We start from the raw sequence: 14,315 nt of genomic DNA, 5'->3' as shown, positions 1-14,315 counted from the left end.
AGTTTATTTGTAAGCGGCTTTGGGCAGTGTGCTTAGAAAGCATATGCTTTAATTTTGTCACACCAGTCAGCCATTTGGGCAAATAATCTTTGCTTCTGTCCTCATCCTCGGCTTTAACTCTATGGACTTTTTGTATTTGATTATGTAACCTTTATAAATGAAAGTATTTTGTCTTAGAATATCTGTAAAATATTGTATCTCCTTTGGTTTAGGTTTATATGCTTTAAAGACAATTTGTCAAATGTATTCGAAAGATGATTCACCAAGGCCCTTGAAGTAATGGGATCAAGACAGATGTGCACTCTGCCCTTGTAGAGTGTTGAGTCCGTTGCGGAAGACAGACATTAAATTCTGGACATTAAATTCAGACATTAAATTCAGTTTAAGGATGATCTGTATTGGGAGACGAGAACTAAATTGTACAAGAGCAACCTAGCGTCTCAGGACTTCCGCTCATCTGGGTGAGTCCCCATACTTGTCACTTTAGATTACTTTTCTTTTGACTTGTGTACTGACATTTTAATTAATCTGTTAATAAGCAAATTATTTTCAGTTTGGAAAAAGTAGAAAGACAAAAAATTGATGAATTTACATATAATGTTATTTTAATAGAACTACAGTCTAAATTTCTGTGTTATATAGCTGGTAGATAGATTTTGCATAGTTGATTTTTCTAGAAAAGTGTTTATTGAGTATAATAACATTGTAAAATTAGAATAAGGGCACAAAGAATTTTTAAAATAGTCTCAGTTTATCTTACTTGAAAATCAAAGTAAGTATTTGCACATGAACAGAAAAGTATCTTAAACTAGATCCTAGCTTTCTGTCTTTCACAATAGTTACTGACTATCTTTAGTAAAAAGAAGATGGCTGTACATAAGAGTGTTCTTGCACAAATCTGAACACATGTGGTATATGGCAGTCTACTGCCCCTAAACTTTAAACCCATCACGCATGTCACCTAACTGGACACTGCAGACATTTAACACAGTGCTGTGTGTATATCTGCATTTGGAAACAGTACAGGAGAAATGAAGGTAGCATATTTATCTAGGACAGCCAGTTGAGTGGAACTTACAGATCCAACCTTAAAGTGTTTCTGGTCAGCAAGGGAGTGGAGCATTAGAGGACCTACCCTGAGTATCTCCTCTGGTTGGCTCTGCTCTATGGAGAAAGCTAATTTACTTTTTAAATTTTATTTCTTACTTTAGTTTATTTCTTTATTCCAATTAATTTATTAATTTACTGGTATTCTTTTACTTCATAAAATGTTTAAGTTTTTTTTACATGTTACTTATTTTTCTGGGGACAGAGCTGGTGCTTACATGCCATGGCACAGATATAAAAGTCAAAGGACAGCTAACAGGAGTTGGTTCTCCTTCCCCCATGTGGACCGCAGGGACTAGACTCTAGTCATGAGGCTTAGCCGCTGGCACTTGCTGAGCCACCTCACTGACCTTCTAGAAATTTAGTCATTTATAATAACTCTGTGTAAAGCACAAGGATATCACTAATAATACAGCTAAATAAAAATATTTTAATATTTTTCAATAAGCCTTTTGATTTTTAAGACTTTTTACTTTTGTGTTAAGCTAAGACAAACACATACACGCACACACACACACACACACACTAGCCTGGATCTACATAGGGTCAGGTTCTTCCACAGTTCTTCTACTTGTATACTCTGTCCCACTGGAAGGTCTTCAAGGATAATGACATACATAGAGTTGTCACTCCAATGATAATAGATCCTTCCACAAAGAGCTGGCCAAGGGTTCTGTGAAAGTAACTTTGTTTTAATAAGTAGAAGGAATCCATTCTGAAATAGCCACAATAACCCAGTAGCGTCAAGATTGGCTGTCACTAACAAGTCCTAGACATCGCATGACTGTATGTGTTGTCTCTACATGACTTGAGCAGATTTCTCTACACCAGCTCTGTGTACTGCAGACTTCATGCTGTGATTTTTCTAGTTGAAAGGACTTTTTCAGCTCATGATAGTGATGGAACCTGTGGTGGTTCTTCTGATCAACCTTGTGGGGTCAAGGATACCTAAGATATTAGTAAGGCAAACTTCTGAAAAAGTTTGGTGAGTTTTACTTGAAAAAGTAAAAGTGAGGGCTTTTTCAGAGACTTACAGGTCATGAATCCTTGGCCTAATGTATGATAATTTCTTTATATATCATACAGTGACACTGTTGGGAGGAGGGCCACATGGAAATTGGTTACTGGGATTTGTCCCTGAGTAGTAATGTATCTTGTCCTGCTTTCTTTCTGTATTATTTTCTTCTGTATTCCTGGACTCTATATTGCACACTTCTCAGCTCTACCATGCATTCCCCACAATGAAACAGTGATACTTTTGAAACCAGAGCCAATGATTCATCCACCCTAACACAGACGCTTACTGACAGAACTGGCCAAGGGCATGGGCTGCTGTTAACCAAATGCTATCATATAGGACATGATTATATGTATTATGTGTTTAGACTTGAGAACTAGTAATGCACACAGAGAGGACATACACATAGTTGCATATGGTGGACAGAGAAAAAGAGGAAGCACAGTGAGCCCAAGCCCTGCAAGATATCTTTATTGCTAACCCAGCATTTCAGTGAATGGGACTGTTTTTCTCTCTCACCTAGTTGGATTAGAGTTTCCCTAGTATCTCACAACCTTCTTAAGATTATTTCATGATGTCTTTCCCTGCCAGTTCTTACTGAGTACTGTTGAAAGTGGTAAGTTGTATGTCTGTAAGATAGACCTTTGAGAGGTTTCCAGAAGAGTAATAAGTGGACGTTGTTCTCCCTCTGACATATCCCTCCTAGCATTCTTCCCTGGCTTGCACTGTACTGTTGTTTCTACTTTTGAAGCTATCTGTTTGTTTTAATAAGCCCTTTCTTAAACTCAAATTAACTTTCCCATCTAGCCAATTCATAGAGAAAAAAACAGTGTTTAGTCAATGCATTGTGGCAGACGATTGATTTGTACAATGTTGGCACTTAAGGTTGGATACTAAAATCAAAAGAGATTCAATTTATTAATTGTATTTACGTTTCAAATTTAGACAGAACTATCACTAAGTAAACCATTTTCTCCATATTTTAGATCCTTAAGCTATAACTCAGGTGTTTCAGGAGAAACCTCAAACATCCCACAGACTCTCTTCCTTTCTCCTGTTTGCTGCTCCCGCTTGGTGGCGTTTGTGCACACCTGGTATTGGAGATTGTAGGAATCAGTGGCCTTGCTGATTTAATCTCAGTGAGAATTTGAGGATTTCCAATTTTTATGATGGTACAGTTTAGTTGAACTGTTGAATCTGTTGTTGCCCAGGGCCTGCCTGCCTGCCTGCTGTGTGAGAGGTTATCTAGGTGATGGTAGAACAGGTACTGGGGATTTCTTCCAGAGCCTGTAACTGATATTATTTGTTTATTATAGCACTTTTTCTAATTTGAATCTTCTGTCCACTGCTAACATTACCTTGAAGGTGCCAGCTTTTCTGGTAAGCTCTCCAGAGAAGTGCAGTGATATGTGTCTCAGAAGTAAAGAAACGGGCTGGAGAGAAGGCTCAGCAGTTAAGAGCATTTAACTCTTAACTGCTCTTCCAGAGGTCCTGAGTTCAATTCTCAGCAACCACATGGTGGCTCACAACTATCTATAATGGGATCTGATGTGTCTAAAGACAGTGACAATGTACTCACATATATAAAAAGAAATAAATCTTGAAAAAAATAAACAAAACAAAAAAGAAATAAACTATATCCAGCACAGTGACTAGAGAGCCACTGTCGGTAGGCAAGCCCTAAAGAGCCCTTGGCTGGTACCTTCTGTCTACAGTTACGACTTTTGTATTAAATGTTTTCCTCAAAAATGCAGAAGTACAGCAATAAACAGAAAAACTAGCATATGCTATATCAAAAGACATTCCAGTGTCATTGATGAGTAAGATCAAGCACATTATATGTATATGAAGATGTCACAGTGAAACTCACTTGGATGCAACAGATGGAGCTTTAGGAGAATGCTTGCATAGCATACATGAAACCTTGGGTTTAATCCCCAGCCCACATAAATCCAGTGTGATGGTGCCTGTATCACCAACACTCAGAAGTTCGAGGGCCTCATCTGCTACATAGTGAGTTTAAGGTCACACTGGGCTATAGGATAGCCGTCCGCACACCCCACAAAAAAACAACAAAGTATTGTTTTCTACAATTAATTTATGCTCATAAAAATGATAAAGAAACATTGTAAAATGTATTATATTTCATTCTTATGTAGACACATATCTAGTGTTAAGTACTTCATATTTTGTAAATATTCTTTAGTCTCTTTAATCTCATAATGTCTAGCTTGTCCAATATGCTTCCAGAAATTAGCATGCTGAGTGGTTGCCATCTTGCTTAGTTGTGTGCTTTATTTAGGACCTGTGCATCTTAACTACTGGTGCCTTTGATTTTTCCTAATAAGAGAAACATTTAATAGAACTTATTGCCATAACCATTTTAACTGCACAGTTGAACACTGCCACAAACTCTGCTGTGTTGTAAGACTGAAATTCCCATAAAACAGCTTCCTTTACCTCCAGAAACCACCATCTGCTTCAGTTTCTATTAACATAACTGCTACCCTAGTTTGTAAACAGATTCTTGCAATATTTGTCTTTTTGTATATAGTCTCAGTCTTTATCCATGTTGTAGTATTACAATGTTTATTAGAGTCTTCTTCCTTTGTAAGGTTGAATAATATTCTATTGTATGGGAATACTATACTTCGTTTACCCATTTTTTTCTGCGGTCAGGAACAAGTTATTTCACTTCTTGGCTGTTGTGAATGATGAATGAACATGAGTGTATATATTTGCTCTTTGAGATCTTACTACCTTCTACCGGGACTTTTAATTTCTCCACATACTTGCCAGGACTTGTTTTGAGTCTTTTTTGTTCTAAGTAATAGTTATTTTAATGAATATGGAGTAATTGTGGCTTTGAATTCTATTTTCCTAGTGATTAGAGATGTTGAAGATCTTTTTAATATGTTTGCTGGCCCTTTACATACTTTTCTGGAGAAATGTCTTTAAATTCTTTAGCCATGGGTTTTAATTTATTGTATTTTGGTTTATTTTAATATTTTCATGTATATATGCAATGTATCCTGATCATTTCCACTTCAAGATTTCCCTCCCACACCCTGAGCAACCCTCTCAACCTTCATGACCTTTTAAACTTTTTACCCATGGAGTCAAATTACCTCTGCTTGCTTGCATATTGGTGTGGGGCTGTCCACCTGACTAAGAGCAACATACCAGCCCCAAAGAAAAAGTACTTTCCTATCCTAAGTAGCCAGTAATTCCTCAGCCAAAGGTGGGACTTCCTGATTCACTCCCATCCATCTTGGAGTATTGACTAATCTTGTGCAGGTAGCCACAGCTGCTATGAGACCATGAGTATAACAGCCTTGTCATGGCCAAAGATCGTAGTTCTCAAAATTCTTTCATGTCATCTGGTTTTTAATATTCTTTATGCCCTCATCTTCTGCAGTGTTCCCTGATACTGGGGAGGGGAAATTCAATTGTCCCTTTTATTGATGCATGTTCCCAGGTTGCTTAATCTCAGAAATTTGATCAGCTTTGAGTCTTTGTATTGACCTCTGGTCAAGATTTAGAGGAGCACTGATCTTTAGTAAAAATATTTAGAAGAATGTTTAACAACATGACCATTTAGCAAACAGTACTAGTAGATTCCCTACTAGGACCTATGACCAGTCATGGGCATTTGACCAGCTAAACAGTACCAGGCATGAATTCTCTCGCCTGTGAAGCAAGCCTTAGTCCAGAAAGGAAGCAGCTGGTCACCTCTGTAACACTCATACCATTATTGCACCTTGCCTGTCATATCATTATTGTAACACAGGTTTGCTGTGGCTAAGATTGTTGGTGGCTTTTATTTGTAACAGCCTGTATCATATCTTCTGGTATGATAGTATGAAAGATATCCAGTACGGAGAAAGTTTGAGGTTAGTTACAGCTTGGTTTCTGTATTTCTAACAACTTAAAATGTGTAATGTTTTCAATAATAGTTATAGTGCCTTTTTCTCATTTTTAAACCTGGTTGTTTTTTCTTAGTTTGAATCAAGCAAAGTGAAGGTAAGGCCTGCATCCAAGGTTGCTCTCTGATTGATCTCCACACACCCACTACATCACATTTTATGCCCACTCACCCCCATCCCCCTCCACAAACACATGAAAAGGATATTTAAAAACTCAATCACAGAATGAAGCTATCAGAATACTAGTGTGTTTCCTTTCTCTCTTAACTTTCTACTAAGTTTAAATATATAGTAATGATGACTATAATAAATCCTTAGCATACAGGTGACATCAGGAAGTAATAATAATTGTCCCTGGGAGGCAGTAATTATAACAGATAAGGCTCTTGATTCAGTATTTCACCCAATGACATTTGAAGGTTTGCCCCTTAAATAAAGCTTTGTAACAGATATAACATTTTTTGCAAAGCAAGTCCAGAGGCACCAAGTTCATTACATCAGACTTTCCAGTTGAGCCTTATGAAAATGAAAATTCTAAGTTTTGTTTGTTGGTTTTTGTTCTTCTAGGCCTCTGTCAAACCATTTTGCTCTAGACACAAATGAGCTAATCTCATTGAGAAGATGTGTTCATTAGCAGAATTGTACCAAAATAAATTTCACTGAGGTCATAGTGTTTAATTTAATAGTATTATGATAATAACTACCATAATTAGTTTCAGATTTGCCTTCTTTCCCAAAGGACAAGAATTTTTTTTACCCTTGGATGTACACTTAAGGCAATAAAATGACAGCAAAATTAATGTCATGGCCTTCAGAGTCTGTTTATGGGTTTTCCTTGTAGGGCCCTAAAGGACTTAGGGAGCATTGTATAGCTAAAATAAACCACTTAGGATGTGCAAGATAAAATTGGGTTAATTGGGTTCACCTGATCCTCAGCTAGGCTACACCTCAGCCAACACAGCATTCTTACTACTCAAGGAAGCATGATTTTTATAATTAGAAAATTACTCCAGAACTACACAAAAAGGCTTAAAGAATACTTTCTTCAAATAAAATGTATTAAGTTTTTTTTCATTTTTTTAATCTAGGTTGTTTTTATTTAGAAAATCACTTTGCCTTTTTATATTCATAGCAAAAATGTTCTGGTGCTATCAGAGCAGGCCTCTTGAACACTAATACCTATTCCTTTCAAGGATGTGAGCCTCACACTGTCCTACAACTGCTGTTCTATTGGCATTCTTCTAAGCCTCAGGCTCTGAGCCCTGCTTTTCATTTTTTTGGTTAGGGTTTGTGTATCAGCAAAAGAACTGCTCACATATCCAGCTAAAATCCAGAGAAATAGGAAGATAAAAACAAAAATGTTTATACATATTTCTCTGACAGAACAACAATAGTAAATTCTTTTATGGGTTCTATGAGCTCCTGAGCCATGGGCCTTTGACCAGCTCTCTAATATGAGGCGTGTATTCCGTCCTGTGGGACAGCCTCCATTCCAATCAGAAGAAATTGATTGCACCTATAAACATTGAGCCAAATCTGCCTGTTCTATCACTATTATAATTGACATGATTCACGGTATTATGTGAGGCTGTTACTTTCACTCTTCCAACATCCTACTTAGCACCTTCTAGGACTATGAATGCTAGATGTCAGGGAGGAAGTTTCTGGGTCAGCTCTAGTTTGATTTCACTATACCTTGTACTCAGAGTGTGGTATCTTAGTTCTGATGGGCAGTAAAAAGCACTGACAATAACCTATATTGGTTTATGGGCCTCTGGGGTCTTCCTGATAAACAGCTTATATGCCATGCCTGACAATGAAACTTTTAATAACCTATGGCTTCCCATAGGTTATCCACCTAAAGAGGCTACCTCCATTATTTTTTTTACAATTATATTTTAAATAAACTTATAAACTAGTAGGTTTTCATGTGGCTTTTTCATACATGTTAGTTTTGGTTAATCCTTCTCCCTACCTCCTCTTCTCTACCCTCTCCACCACAATTTCCACTTACATCCTTCAACTTCCAGTTAGACCACTACTTTTACATCAATATGTCTTCTGGTATTAGTTTCTCCCTAAAGGCCTCTTCCTCCCACCTGTGTTTCTATCTCCTTGGACTCAGTAAACACTCCAAGTTAAAAATACACTAATCTAAGAATTTAAGCTAGGATATGAAAGACAATGTGTGAATTTATCTTTATGGGGCTGGATTACCTCATTCAGTATAATGCTTTCTATTTCCATTCATTCTGCTGCACATTTTGCAATTTAATTTTTCTTTGGCTGAATAAAATTCCATTGTATACACACACATACACACACATACACACACACAACTTCATTTTCATAATCTATCATCAGTTGACAACCATCTAGTCTGGTTCTGTTACTTGACTAATGAATAGAACATCACTTACATATGACTACACTTAGTGTGTGTCCTTAGAGTTTCCTCGAAAGACTGATACTTAGAAATGTCAAGAATGAAGACTATTTGTTTAAAACAGAATCATGCTACATAGTCCAGACTGGTTTTAAACCTATAATGCTCCTACCTCAGCTTCCAAAGTACTGGAATTATAAGAGTGTGCCATCATGATTATCAAAGAGTGTGTGTGTGTGTGTGTGTGTGTGTGTGTGTGTGTGTGTGTGTGTGTGAGAGAGAGAGAGAGAGAAAGAGAGAGAGAGAGAGAGAGAGGAGGGCGGGAGAGGGGAAGAATGAGAATATTCAACAACTGTACAAATGGGTAAAAACATGTTGAGATACTTTAGTGCAAATTGTTCTACCATTGATCAGGCATGGTGCACCTTTAGTGGCAACACTTGAAAAAGCAGAGGCAAGTATATCTCTATGAGTTCCAGGTCAGCATGGTCTACATAGTGAATTCTAGACCAGCCAGAGCTACAATCATGAGACTCCTATCTCAAAAAAAATCTTAACATGATTTATTTCTGTAGAGAAATAAATAAGTTGTATGTAAAGCATTGAAATCTTCAGTACCTTTATACTGATATTGCCAACCAGAGGAGAATGGAATAAAGCTTTTTAGTTTCAGCTAGAAATCTATACCTAGAAATTATTATTACTCATCATTTTTATTGAGAGGTAGTGACTTTTCATTCTTAGGCAGCAGTAGATATTACCTGAAACTGAGGGATAAAACTATAAATGTGTAGTTAACACATAGATATATGGATATCTGAATGCTGATTACATAAGCTTTAAGTTCTGAGAATTGAAAGTGCTTGTCTCTGAGGAAGAGAATCTGGTGTCTGTATCTTTAAAACAAAATAGAGATATTTAATGTAGCTTTGACTTAAAAGTTTTAATTAAAAAAGGAAACCATTATTTTTTTCTTTTTTTAATTGGATATTTTCTTTATTTATATTTCAAATGTTATCCCCTTTCCTGGTTTCCACCACAGAAACCCCCTATCTCATCCCTTCCCCCTGCTTCTGTGAGGGTGTTCCCCCACCCACCCACCTCCCTACCCTGGCATTCCCCTACACTGGGGCATCCAGCCTTCACAGCACCAAGGGCCTCTCATCCCACTGATGCCTGACAAGGCCATCCTCTGCTACATATGCAGCTAGAGCCATGGGTCCCTCCATGTCTACCTCTTGGTTTGGTGGTTTAGTCTCTGGGAGCTCTGGGGGATCTGGTTGGTTGATATTGTTATTCTTGCTAAGGGATTACAAACCCCCTCCAGCTCCTTCATTGGGGACTCCATGCTCAGTCCAATGGTTGGTTGTAAGCATCCACCTCTGTATTTTTCAGGCTTTGGCAGAGCCTCTCAGGAGACAGCTGTATCTGGCTCCTTGCTTATAGAGTTGGAGAGTGTGTTACTCCTAGGTACTCCTTTACCCAAAAGATCAAAACCATTTGTATGTACAGAAATTGAACACCCACTATATTATTTTTGATAACCCAAAGCTGGTGAATGGAAGCCCAGTAAATGGAATCCTGTCACTAGATCAAAAGAGCTCACATGAAGAATGTTGACTGGGTGGAGCAGTCACCTGTGGAGTCACTTGCCTATTGTAGCATCAAATCTGAAGTCTTGTCCAACTGTCATTGTGTTGTATTTTAGAATCAACAGACATGAGATAACAACAGAAACAAACATGAAAGAAGGTCCATCAGCAGGTCCAGACTAAGTCTGTGGCATATGTCACTGTGCAAAGAAGAGCCTGGGCACAGTGGTACATGGTTGTAACCCCATCAATGACACAACTGAGGAGAAGGATTACAAGTTTGGGGCCAGTCTAGACTACAGAACAAGTTCCTGTCTCAAACAACAAGCTAGGGAGGTAGTTCAAAGGCAGAGTGCACACCTAACATGCACAAAGCTCCCAATTCAGTCCCCAGCATCAGGACCCACACGCTCTCAAAAGGGTCCTGTCTTTATATTTCCAATTTAATGTTTTCACATTTCAAGATGTACTGGCCAAATGTATTATGATGACAGCATGTCTATCGGGACGTATGGCATGTTTACTCTCTAGGAAATAGTTTTCTGGAGATGCTAATCTAGATGGACAGCTACACTGAATCGTGTGGTCAGTGCCCATACAAACACAGAAGAGCATTCCACACAAGCTCTCAGCATGGGCTAATGGCAGCAAGCTTGGAGACAGTGCACAGAGATGGCCTCTCTGAGACGGTTTATCTAAGTTTACTTTTAGGAAACTTGCAAGGCAGTGTAGTGAATTCCAGCAGTGCCTACCTTAGACTCCGTCAATAAGAAGGAGTCAAGTCTTCACTGTCTCAAGTCACTGATTTACCTGATTTTATGTCAGGTAAATGTAATTTATTCATCAACTCTTTTTAAATACTATAGAATGACTAAAATCAAAATCAGTTTTATGTGTGATTCATTAAGCTCATGATAAATTTTGCTGTAACTAGTGGTTTCACTGATTTGTTTCTGATTGATTTTTCTACATAAATATACTTTTCAGTTTAGTTTTTCAAGTTTTTCAAAAGGCCAGATCAAGATTTTCATAGATCAGAAAGATACCTTAAAGGAAGCCCTGGAGGCTAGTGCCTTGCCATGGTGCCCGAATGCATAGGACTTCACTTTGTATAAGGTTTAAAAACCACCGTTGGGTATTATGTTATTGTTTAATGCCTCTTTGCCTCTGATATATTTTAGATGTTACATTATGATATGATTATCCAGTATTTTCTTTATTGTTAGTATACTAATTACACAATGTATTTATTTTTCCATTAAATTGAATAAAAGCCCGCTTCACTTTACACAGCACCCAACTGTGGCTCTTAGGTTTCCATTCTAGGTACTAACATGCAAGGAATGTGTTTAAAGTTACTCTGAAGACCCTAGAAAGAACAGGCTTGCATGAAAAGACACAGATTTGTACAAAATGTGACTTCAAAGTACACTGCAAATTCTAGTGATCTAAACAGCTTTTTTTGTATTTTCATGACATACAACAGAGCTGAGGACTGCCTAGAAACAACCCTGACAATTTTCAGAACAATATTTTCTAAAAAAATAAAAGAAAGATCTTTTCACTTGTTTTGAGTAGGTTGCTCATGGTAGCCTTTGCTATGATCTTCTGTATGTTTACAGTTTTGTCACAGTGTTTGGGCTAATATTTCTTACAGGAACTTTGCTGTCTTTCCATCTTTCTCCTCTCCAGCTATTGACATGAGCTTTTTATTTGTCCTACAGCTCAGTTCATGATGCTTAGTATTTTCTGTATTTTGCTTTTATTTAACCTCCCATTCTGGGTTTCATTTTGGGTCGTATCTTATTATGCCTTAAAATTTGCTTGTATATTCTTCCAACATCCCTCGTAAGCAATCCATTCACAGATGAAATAAATACCTCATGTTTTTACCTATTATTTCTAACATCTGGGTAACTTTTTCTTATTTTCTTTATTATGGGTGATATTTTATACCTTCTTTGCATGCTGAAGAATTGTAAGAAAAGAGAAACATAATGGAGACTCTCTTCTTCCATTTTACCGAGAGAATCAGACCCCTGCTTCCTGTGTATGGTTATTCAGCTCCCTGTTGTGGTTTCCTATCTGTTTGGGGTCCATTGTTGTGGAGTTTGTTTGCTTGTTTGTTTGTTTGTTTGTGTTTTGATACTGTTTTAAAGATTTGTTTTTATTTTATGTGCATGGGTATTTTCCTATGGTATGTCCATTTACCACTCGGATTTCTGGGACCTGTAGAGGCCAGAAAAGAAACATCAGGTCCTCTGGAACTGGAGTTAGACAATTGTGAGCTGCCACATGGGCAGTGGATCTAACCCAAATCCTCTGGGAGACTAGACAGTGCTCCAACCCTCCAAGCTGTCTCTCCAGCCTCGTTGGGATCTTTTTTATGAACTGCGTTCTGTTGTCTTTAAAAGATTCTGTTACCTATTTTATCCTTACTTTTTATTATTGATGTAGGACAGTTGTGACCTCTGTTACTCTGTATTTGTTTTTTAAAATGTACCTTTTTTAACCCAGTTTCAGTATTGACCTTAAGTATTTTTGTTGTTGATATCGCTTAGAAAAACATCTGTACTTAAAAAGCTTATAAAATATTGGTTAATATTTTTTTCAAAGATCTTGACTTTTTTTATACACACACAGTTGCCTTTCCATATCCATATTTCACATCCTCACAGTAAGTTTTTGTCTCATGTAGTGGTGCATGCCTTTAATTCCAGCACTTGGAAAAGACAGAGAAAGGCATATTTCTGCAACTTCAAGGCCAACCTGGTCTACATAGTAAGTTCCAGACCATCCATCCATGACTACGTAGTGAAACTTGTCTTATAATAATAGTGATAATGGTGGTGGTAGTGGTGGTGATGATGATAAGTTTTATTGTTTTGTTTTTTAGACAAACTGTCATATATCCCAGGCTGCTAACTTTGAATTCTTCATATCTCTGCTTCCAGCTCTAAGTGCTAGGATTTATAGGCATGTACTACCATGTCTTGCTTCAAAAATATTTTTAAGCTACATCTGTAGCTGAGAATGTTGCTCATACTTGGAGGGATGACTAAGAACTATTACTGTGAGTTCCAGGCCATGCTAGGCTCAGATAAATTAATTTGACAGGACTCTTTCACCTACAAATATGCTTAATTAACCACATTAATGGCTGTCTTGGGAGACATGCAGCCCATAGGCCTCAGGTTGGATACACCCATGTACCGCTGTTTATTTATATAACATTTACATTGTATCCAACAATAAGTAACCTAGAAATGATTCAGAGTGTACAGGAGAATGTAATGGATTATATGCAAATAACACACCAGATATCCTTGACTTCTGATCTCTGAGGGGTTCTCAGTATCAAGCTTCATAAGTACTGAGGGCCAGATGTTGCTGGTTAATGTGTAGACAACTTGGAAACTTGGTAACCTGAAAGGGAAAACTTGGAATTCCATGACAAAGCACAGTGCAAACATATGTGTGAATTTGCCACCATGTGTTTTCCTGTATGCCAACATCTGTCTTTTAGTATGATTGTATCAGCATTTTGTATGCTCCTTCACAGGCTTTGTACTCACAGTTTATGTTGATAAGACTATATTCTGTTAAGCAACTATGTTAGAGTTGTTATCCTTATAGCTTATGATTTTCATTTTAGTGTTTGTTTTAGTATCTTAATTATCAGTATTTGTAATTTATTTTGGTAGTTATTTTTTAAATAAGATATATGCAATATAGTTAGCTATCAGGCAGACATTTTCAGAGCCTCTTTACTTTGCTTACTTCTCTATGACTGAAAGCAGGGGTGCAGGTAGGCCCTCAAAGAGTGTCCCAGTATCCCTCCTCAAGTCCACTCCAGCATATTTGGTATTCACTTAGTTATAAGAAGGGAAACAGTTTTCAAAGGCTTGTATAATTCATACTTTACTGTTAATTAACAAAATATCTCAACTACTTCCTAATGATTCTTTGTGCTTGAATATTTTAGGAAAGCTAATCTTCAGGCCATATTCATCATAATGCGGAATTCTTCATCAGTACCACCAAAAGATCAAGGTAAGATAATGCATGCTGCAGAAGACTGTATACATTATAATATTATGATTTTACTTGATATATTTAATGCCTCCACCCTCCAGTCACAAGATATCATAGTTCCTAGAATTAAATGCAAAGCCTCCAATTACCTCTAAAAGTTCATTTCCTTTGGTAAATTAATCTAGTGACTATGGATTCCCAGATTGGTAGAACATTATAAGGATCTGTCTCCTTTTCTAGGCTGAAAAGCC

The 14,315-nt window shown here is 37.3% G+C and overlaps 1 protein-coding gene across 1 annotated transcript in view; it reads left to right on the top strand.

Annotated features, from left to right (window-relative positions):
* Znf438 (zinc finger protein 438) overlaps positions 1 to 14,315 on the top strand; it is a 150,230-nt gene that overhangs the window by 77,164 nt on the left and 58,751 nt on the right. The window contains exons 5-6 of the mRNA XM_034509668.2: positions 213 to 461; positions 14,015 to 14,082. Of these exons, the coding sequence (XP_034365559.1) occupies positions 14,046 to 14,082 (37 nt within the window). The 5' untranslated portion in view covers positions 213 to 461; positions 14,015 to 14,045. The remainder of the gene's footprint in view (positions 1 to 212; positions 462 to 14,014; positions 14,083 to 14,315) is intronic.

The sequence above is a fragment of the Arvicanthis niloticus genome, chromosome 8, assembly GCF_011762505.2.
Source record: "Arvicanthis niloticus isolate mArvNil1 chromosome 8, mArvNil1.pat.X, whole genome shotgun sequence".
Taxonomy (NCBI): Eukaryota; Metazoa; Chordata; class Mammalia; order Rodentia; family Muridae; genus Arvicanthis; species Arvicanthis niloticus.
Note: the sequence above shows the minus strand (reverse complement) of the source record. Positions and strands in the feature narration are given on the sequence as shown.